Raw genomic sequence first — 9,766 nt, 5'->3', positions numbered from 1 at the left:
TCATTGTAGAAAACGATCATCATACCACTTTTGATCCTTTATTGTCAGAGGAAATTTTATCCGTGCCTGGATCCGGGACCTTATCTCCTTCACCACCCTTGTTGCTGTTATCTCCGGCCTCTCCAAAATTCCTTCAAGGCGAGCTTTGTTCCGCAGGTACCATATGTGATACATACCAGCCATAATCACCATCATCGGATCCCCTCCGCATCTTCGTCCCTCTTCGCTCAACCCCAATTCAAGATATTCTCGAGGTATGTTCAAATTTAATCTCTTGTTGATTTCTGCAAATACCATCTTGCTGATAGTACATCTCGAGAAAAGGTGTAATTGTGTTTCCTCATCTTGAGCACAGAGGCAGCAAACCGCCTCATCACAAATCCCCAATCTTTTAAGCTTCGCTTTTGTGTTTAGGGAATCATTAAGAATTAACCATGTGAAAATGATGTGTTTAGGAATTGACCAAGGATTCCATATCATTTTCGCCCATCTAGCTCTCGGATGCTGCCCTCTCAACCACATATAGCACCCCTTAGCAGTGTAAACACCACCTTCAAAACACCACTTCCCATTGGTATAAGCAGCAGCCAAATCATCTCGTGTTTTGCATATTTTCCTCCAAGCCCAGCTGGAGTCATTACTAGGAGTGTACTCATGCCAGTTCTTGTCCCTTATATAGATTTGATGGACCCACTTGACCCACAGACTGTCCTTTTTTGCAGCAATCCAGTCAACCAGTTTCCCTACCAAAGCTTTATTCCACATGACTTGATCCCTTAAGCCCAAGCCCCCCTCCTCTTTTGTTCTGCAAACCTTACTCCATGCCACCAGAGGGGTTCTTTTGTAGTTTGAGGATAACTCCTTTAGGTAAGAGGAATATGGATGCCCAATAGGAATGTAAAGTAGTGAGAATAGCTTTGATAAGCACCAGCCTCCCAGCATAGGACAACTTTCTTGATCCAATTCCATGGATTCTTTTGCATACTTTGTCAATCAAAATGTCGCAATCCTTCCTTCTAAGTCTAGTAGTTTGAATAGGCAGGCCTAGATATTTAAAAGGAAGGCTGCCCTCTTGGAATCCAGACACACTCAAAAACTCAACCTTTAGAGCATCTGCCACTCCATTGAAATAAGCATGAGATTTAGAGGGACTGACCTTGAGGCCTGAAGTTTTTGAGAAGGTGTTGAAAGCCTTAAGAAGTAAGATCATAGAATTGGCATCTCCTTTGCTAAACATAAGGACATCATCTGCAAACATTAGGTTAGTGAGCTGTAGTCCTTTGCACAAGGGGTGGAATCTGAATCCATTCTTAGTAGTGGCATACTTCAGTGTCCTAGTGAGATAATCCATGCATAGAGTGAAAAGAAGGGGTGATAAGGGATCCCCTTGTCTTAGCCCTCTTGCCCCCTTAAAAAAACCAAAATTTTCCCCATTGAGAGAGAGAGAAAAGGTAGCAGTGGTTACACATTGCATTATCAGCTCCCTAAACTGTTCTGGAAACTTTAGAGCACCTAGTAAATGATAAACAAAACCCCATTCAACTGTGTCATAGGCTTTCTGGAGATCAATTTTTAGCATGCATCTAGCTGAGACAGAGGGCCTTGTGTAAAGTCTAATCAGATCCTGACAAATGAGAACATTCTCTAGGATACTCCTTCCTGCAATGAAAGCCCCTTGATTCTGGTCAACAATATCTGGCAAAACCTTACTGAGTCTGGCACATAAGATCTTTGAGATGGCCTTATAAATGACATTGCAACATGCTATAGGCCTGAACTGTAGTACACTCTGAGGCCTTTCACATTTAGGAATAAGAGTCAGATTGGTAGCATTTAACTGCTTTAGCAACTGCCTGTTTTGAAAGAAATCTTGCACTGCTTTCACCACCTCATCACCTATCTCACCCCATGCATCCTTATAAAACTTGCTAGTAAACCCATCAGGCCCTGGTGACTTGTTATCAGGTATACTAAATATAGCTTGCTTAACCTCCTCATGGGTTACAGGAAGTAGTAAAATCTGGCCATGAGCATCAGTGCAACTTTTGCCACACTGAATGATAGGTGTTCTCACCCTCTTTGTAGGGGAACTAGTGCCTAGGAGAGCTTTGTAGTAGTCCAAGAACGCAGCTTGGATTTGATCAGTAGTTTGGCATACCTTCCCCATTCTGTCCTCAATCATAACAACCCTATTCTGTATTCTCCTGCATTTGATAGTGCCATGAAAATATGCAGTGTTTGAGTCCCCCTCACCAATCCAGTGGGCCTTTGCCTTCTGAGCTAGGAAACTGTCTCTGGCAGTTACCAGTTCCCTGAGCTCATGAGACAACTTAATCTCCTCTGCCACCTTAGTACTATCAGTAGGATTTACTCCCAGTTCCTCTTGTATATTTGCAACTCTGATTTGCATCAGATTGGTCTTATTTTCAATGTCTGAAAACCTATCCTTATTTAGCATCTCCAAGAGTTTGACATGGAGATTAGGGATAAGAAAGGAGTTGAAAATGTGGTGGCCGATCATTTATCCCGGCTAATCAACCTCAATGTCGACAATGGGCTCCCTATCAATAATTATTTGCCCGATGACCACTTGTTATCCCTAAGTTTGGGTGAAGCACCGTGGTATGCGGATATTGTCAATTATTTGGTCTCCGGGATAATACCACATGATTATGACTATCACAAAAAGAAGAAGTTCTTTCATGATGTGAAGCACTATTATTGGGATGACCCATGTTTGTATAAGTCTTGTGCCGATGGGATGATAAGAAGGTGTGTTCCAAGAGAGGAAGCTACCTCCATAATGAGCCATTGCCATGACTTACCTTGTGGTGGCCATGCAAGTTCAAAGAAAACGGCCGCTAAAGTACTTCAATGCGGTTTCTTTTGGCCCTCTCTATTTCGTGACGTTGCCTTTTATGTTAAGGGATGTGACAAATGTCAAAGGAGTGGAAATATCACAAGGAAACATGAAATGCCGATGAATTTCATGCTTGAGGTTGAGCTCTTTGATGTGTGGGGGATAGATTATCAAGGTCCCTTCCCATCATCATTCGGAAATGAGTACATACTTGTGGCGGTCGACTATGTAAGCAAATGGGTTGAGGCGATCCCAACCAAGACTTGCGATGCTAAGGAAGTGATCAAGCTACTTCAAAAGGTCATCTTCCCAAGGTTTGGGGTCCCGAGAGTCCTCATTAGCGATCGTGGTACTCATTTCGGAGAGAGAGCATTGGAAGCTTTGTTGAAAAAGTATGGAGTGCAACAAAGGAAGAGTCTTGCCTACCATCCTCAAGCTAATGGGCAAGCCGAGATTTCCAACCGTGAGTTGAAGACTATACTCGAAAGAACCGTGAACAAATCAAGAAAAGATTGGTCCTTGAAAATTGATGATGCTTTGTGGGCTTACCGGACGGCCTTCAAAACACCGATCGGTACCTCACCATTCCGATTGGTGTATGGCAAGGCATGTCATTTGCCGGTGGAACTTGAGCACAAGGCATATTGGGCTATCAAGCATCTCAACTATGACTTGAAAACGGCCGGTGAGAAGAGACTTCTTGATTTGAATGAATTGGAAGAATTTAGGCTAGAAGCCTATGAGAATGCTAAGTTGTATAAGGAACGGACGAAAAGATTCCATGACAAGTGCATAATTAGAAGAGAGTTCAAGGAGGGTGAGTTGGTTCTTCTTTATGATACCCGTTTGAAGTTCTTTTCCGGAAAATTGAGGTCGAAGTGGACCGGACCCTTCACCGTTGTCCGATCCGTCCCTCATGGGGCGGTTGAAATAAGCCAAGGAGACCGGATTTTTAAAGTGAATGGTCAAAGACTAAAGCATTATCATGTTGGCAATCCCGTCCAAAAGGAAATGAAGACCCTTGAAACCTTTCTAGTGAATTGAAATTTTTCCTTCCTCTTCATGAAAATTGTTGGCTTGTTGACTCCGTCGAGCCTACGACATAAAACAAGGGCGCTACATGGGAGGCAACCCATGCATCTTTGTATATAACTTGCATTCTAGACTAGTAGTGAGAGATTTGGAGTCGAATTTCGTCTATTTGGATTGGTGACGGAGGTCAATTTTGAAGAACACATGCATTATTTTTGTTGACCCGAAATCCCGACATCATGCGTCGGAGTAGTTGTGGAAAACACGAATCCCGGGGTCAATGAAAAAGCTCGAATCCCGAGTTGAAGAAAAATTGAGCAAATTGGAAGAAGACAACGAAAAATGGCTGAGTGTTGTGTTTTACCGGTGGACCGGCAGCCGGTTGGTCCACCGGTAGCGAGGCCAAACTCATTTGTTGAAAAATTGAAGAAATGGTGTGTTTTGCCGGTAGGCCGGCAGCCGGCTCACCGGCATAACGCACCTGGTTAAGCTGAAAACTTGAAGAATTGATGATGAGGAGTGTGTTTTGCCGGCAGGCCGACAGCCGGCCCACCGGCAGAACACAACTGATGACTTAGAAGAATTTGAAAAATTGGTGAAGAGGAGTGTTTTGCCGGTTGGCCGGCAGCCGGCTCACCGGCAAGACACTCATATATTGAAGTTGAGAAGTTGAAATCTGAGTATGGAGTGTGTTTTGCCGGTAGGCCGGCAGCCGGCTCACCGGCGGAACACACCTGGGATTAGGAAAATTTGATTGAGGAGAGTGTTTTGCCGGTGGACCGGCAGCCGGCTGGTCCACCGGCAGCGAGGCCAATTTTCTGAAGGAGAAATTCAAAAAATTAGAAAATGAGGGAGTGCGTTTTACCGGCAGACCGGCTGCCGGTTCACCAACCGGCAAAACGCACACGCAGACCATAAATTAAAACCCGCGAATCCCATTTTTCCCAATTCATTTCATCATTTCTCCTTCATCTTTCCTCCTAATTTTTCCCCCTTTCTAACCCTAACTCCATTAAAACTTCCTCCTACCTTCACCAATCTCCTCCAATCATCAAGATGGCCGGAAGAAGAATAAGAGCCGATATAGCAAGGGACCAAGCGGCATTGATTGCTCAAGCGGCGACTGATACGACCCCCGATCCGGACTTCCCTACGGTCCAATTTGCCACACCAACTCAGAAGGGTAAGTTTATTCTCTTCAAAAATCGCCCCCTCACCCTTACTAAGTTTCTTCATCATCCGTCTTTGTCTACCCTTGGGATTGCTAGGGAGACGGAAGCTTTATTTACGGGGTGTGGTATGAGGGGGATATTTACCATGCATGAGTATACTTACCCTCGGATCACATGGGAATTTTTGAGTAGTCTTAAGATTACCAAGCACCGGCAATCTGGGATGGTGGCTGCCCTTAGCTTTAGACTCATGAACCGGGAACATAACATTACTTTGGGTCGGTTGGCTCAAATTTTTGGGCTGGAAAATGCGACGTCGCATACCCCGCCCGCTGATTTTCACTATTCCCGTGTTTGGAAGGCGATTTCGGGCCTTGATGATCAACCTGGGCTGAAAAGGCCCGCGACTAGTTGCCACAACCCCGTCATTCGGGTGTGGCATCGATGTATGGGATGCACCGTTCTTGCGGTAGATGAGCCATGGGTGTTTAGGACCCACGAGCTTGAGATTTTGGGGTCCCACTTGTTCACTAAGCCCACCCCTTTTAAAATTAATGTGGCTCACTACCTAGCCCTTAACCTATCCAAGATTGCTAGTTCTCCGGGGCATAGAACCCCGATACATGTGGGTGGCATGATCACCCGAATTGCCCGCAATTTGGACCGTCCAGTTGACCTTTCCACGATGAATTGGATAGTCGGGGACACTTACTTGTCAAAGCACTACTTGACCACAAAACTTGAGTGGCTCAAAGAGAACCCCGACGACGGTCTTGAATATTGGCAAATCAATCACAAGAACTCCATCCGGCTTCCAAATGTCACCGCCATTAAGATTGAGCAAGATAAGGATGATTACCTCCTCCCAATTCAAGCGGAGGCACCCACCAACCAACCTCCCCCTAATCCTACCCGTGTTTATTCACGAGACCGCCGAGTGAACACTCCTTCCACCCTCCAATACCAAATGCCACAAACTCATCAACCTCCACCGTGGCAATTTCAACAAGGTGAGGGGTCCTCCTCGGGCACACCTACTTATCCTCCCTTACCACCATCTCTCACCGAGTGGATGGAGAGGATGGACATTGCCACGGCGAAAGCCGCTAGTGAGAGGGACGTTTTGGGGAGAAAGTTGGACCGGATATACTACGATCAAGCTACCGGTACTTATCCCATCTATGATGATTTTTGTCGGCGAGATTACGTGGGCTATGAGGACCCTCACCCCTCTTACTTCACTTGGCCCGATGGGAACTACTCGAGAGAGGATGGGAGTGTGGTCCGCGGAGGTTTTAACCTCCAACCGGACTACTTTGCGCGCCCCGTTTTCCCGCCTATGCCCGAGTCTAGACTGGAGGGGCATGATGCCCAATGGTTAGGGGGAATTCGGCCCTATTTTGCTAGTGATGCGGGTGGGTCGGGGTCCGGTGGTGGTTTCACGGGAGGAGATAGCGGCGTGATGAATATGAGTGGCGATTTCACGGGTGGTTTCCCGGGTACCGACGGTAGTGGAGGTAATTTCACCTTCAACCCCGATGATTTGATTCAAGGCTCCGACTTCACTACCGGAGATAACAATGATGAAGATGATGATGATGAGATGGGGTCTTAGTCCCCAAGTTGATGGCTTTTTATCCTCCCTTTTTCAATCCAAAGCCTTTGGTATGCTCCTCAAAATCAATCCAAATGACAAGTACGATCTCTCCCTTTTATCCAAATTCTCTCCATCACGTTTAATTTTTCGCATGCATTTAGTTGATAGTTCATTTAGTCGCATCATATAGGATTGCATTAGATTTAAATTTTGTAATATATTGTCACATTTAGTAATTGCATTCACTTAGCATAACTTGCATTGTCATTTAAATTTTGCATATAGAATAGAGCATGCATTGCATTTTCAAAATAAAAAAAACCAACTAAAAATTGAAAAATGACTAAAACCACCAAAAACATGTTATTTTATTTCACTAAATTGCCCTCCCATGTCTATAAATAAGTGTGGGGAGGGCCTAAAAAAAACCAAAAACATGTCTTTTAATTTGAATTCCCTCCACACATTTATTTCAATTTGGAAATAATGTAAATAAATAAGTGTGGGGAGGGAGTTCTTATATCAAAAACACCAAAAATATGTCTTTTTAATTTTTCAAAACAAAAAAATCACAAAAATATGTTATTTTACCTTTGAAAAGTCAAAAAACCAAAAAAATATGTTCCTTTCTTTTTCTTATTCACTCCCTATGCTTTTGTCCATTGAGGACAATGTACATTTCAAGTGTGGGGAGGGAAATATCCACTCTTGTGAATATTTGTTTATAATTGTAAATGTTTATAAATTAGAGAAAATGCCTAAAAATTGAAAAATTCAAAAAAAATTTGCATTGTATATATATGTTTTGTCTAACCTTTGGCATGGCACATTGAGCACTTGAGGCAAAAAGGAGCTAGAAGACCGCTTGGTATAATCCTTCCTATCTCTTGCTCCTTTTACTATTCTTTCTTTTTGGTATCTTGGATATTTTGAAGGAGAATGGGAATTTTGTTACTTTGGGTGTCTCCTTGGGAGACCGTTTGGATCATTGGTGCTAATGTGCTGCTAGGTTTAGCCAATTTGTTGCATGTTTAATTTCGTGTTTGTTTAAATTTCCGCTTGCATTTGTTCACATGTAAATACTTGTTGCATTTCTTTCTTTTGCATTGAGTTTGTAAATAAGTTTTTAAGGAAGAACATGGTCAAAGGAAGGGAACCAAGTACCCCCATGATGAACTAATGTGCCCAATTGTGCCTTTCCCCTCCTCGTGACTCGCACCCGTGGCCTCTTAGTTAGCCGAGGAAGGAGGGCTTGACCAATGAGTCTAGACCGATCTTGTGAGACCTAGGGCCGTAGACTAGACCTTTGGCTCGACTTAGCTACTCAAAGGTAAGGGTAGAGCCTCCTAGGGTGGGTACATTCATACCCCGCCCTCATCTAGCTTCGAGAGTAGGTCTCCTTGCGAGGCGTGTCACATCATTACGCATAAGTGTGTCGCATCGTCCTTAGATCATGAAATTGCATTACATTTTTGTGCATATGATATGAAGCAAAAATCAGTTTATATGAACCTCACATAGCCAAATAGCCTTGTTTTATCCCCTACATTGTTTCCCTTTTTAATTCACCCCCTTGAGCTTAGCCCTTTTCATTTGGCGAACCCACCTAAATAGCTACATTCCCATAACCACCCTTCCTTAATCAAGAATTGGTCGGTTTTGTAGTTGTGTTGTAGGAGGTGATTTGGGGCATAGTGATGGATAGTACACATATCCGTTTGGGTCGGAACTTGGTATGAATTTGGCATTATATATAAATAAGAGGTTTTGAAAAAGAAATGAAAAACAAAATAGAAAAGTAAAAAAAAAAAAAAAAAAAAAAAAAAAAAAAAAAAGGTCATGAAAAACCAAAAAATGGAGTTGTGTGTTGTATATATTTGTTTGTTGTCAAGAAAAAGAAAAAGGCAAGCAACACCCCTACTCATCATTTAAAGGGGTAGAAAAAGCCGTTGTTAAATAAAAAGGCAAATTGATGTTTTTCCAAAGATGAGTCGGGTTTACACATTTTTTGCATGGCTTGGAAACCGAGTCGTTGTTATGGTGTAGACGTTACCATTTGTTGAAATAAAAGGAGTTTTATCAAATTTTTCCTACTTGAGTTGGGTTTATGCAATTTTTGCATAGTTTTGGTCATCATTGCTATGTTAGGGCATAGACGTGTCTCATGTGTTGCAATAAGAGATGGGATGTGATGTGTCGACGATTCTTGATTTGAGCTCCACATGTCCAAACGGTGCTTGCACCAATCCCGTTTCGACCCTCTCCTTAGCCCCGTTGTAACCCTTGCTTCATGTTTTGTGCATTTTTCCCATTGTTTGCATTTCATTGGACATAGGACGGTGTTACACATTAGATTGCGGGCACGTTTTCGCTAGTCGAGTTAGTTGAGTGATTTTGGTTACTTTTTGTCACAAAAAAAATCACCTTGTTCTTTCATTGAGTGACGAGTGAAACCCGTGAGGATGTCGTTGCCTTGGTCTCCTTAGTCATGGGTCCTTTGGTTGAATCTTGTGTCGGTTTTGTAATTCTCGGCGGACTTGCCCTTTCTTCCCTTCCCCCGCTCTTGAATTAGTTTCTTGAGCATTGGTCACGTAAGGGTTGCTTTTGTCACAATTAGGGGGTTGGCACCTCAATTGGCACTTCTGAGACGGTACTCCCGACCAAGACCGTGTTTTGTTGTTTGAAAAAATTCGGCCACTTAGATGAGGAAAGTGGATCATTTTGTTAGATGCATTCTATTTGTTGATTACGTGCTTTCATGGTGAATGTGTCGAAAGTTTTGTAGCAAGACCCAACTTGCCTTGCAATAGGGCACTCTCCCCTCATGGGTGTCAAATTGTGAGTTGAAGGGGCGTTGAGTGCGCTAATACTCGATCGGCTTAAGTAGTAGTTTAGTTGAGTGATGCTTATATGGTGCATCCACTCTCCATATCTATCATAATAATAATTTTTACATTTGGTTTTTGGACTTACTCGGGGACGAGTAAGGTTTAAGTGTGGGGAGGTTTGATATACGATTAATTTACTTCCAATTCCCTCTTTCTTTTTATGCATACCGACTCGTATCGAGTCGGTTTCGGGTGTTTTTCCTTGCATTTTGTGCCC

General features: G+C 43.2%; 1 protein-coding gene across 1 annotated transcript; it reads right to left on the bottom strand.

Moving 5' to 3' along the window:
• LOC141612930 (uncharacterized) lies at positions 1–765 on the bottom strand. The gene has a single exon (XM_074431679.1). The coding sequence runs from the start codon at positions 763–765 to the stop codon at positions 1–3; it is 765 nt and encodes a 254-aa protein (XP_074287780.1).
• Between the last annotated feature and the right edge of the window lie 9,001 nt (positions 766–9,766).

This window comes from Silene latifolia, chromosome 11, assembly GCF_048544455.1.
Source record: "Silene latifolia isolate original U9 population chromosome 11, ASM4854445v1, whole genome shotgun sequence".
In the NCBI taxonomy this organism is placed as follows: Eukaryota; Viridiplantae; Streptophyta; class Magnoliopsida; order Caryophyllales; family Caryophyllaceae; genus Silene; species Silene latifolia.
This window is presented reverse-complemented; position numbering and strand designations above follow the sequence as displayed.

Coding starts and splice junctions, on each gene's coding strand:
- LOC141612930 (XM_074431679.1), bottom strand. CDS start 765: ATGTGGAATAAAGCTTTGGTAGGGAAACTGGTTGACTGGATTGCTGCA.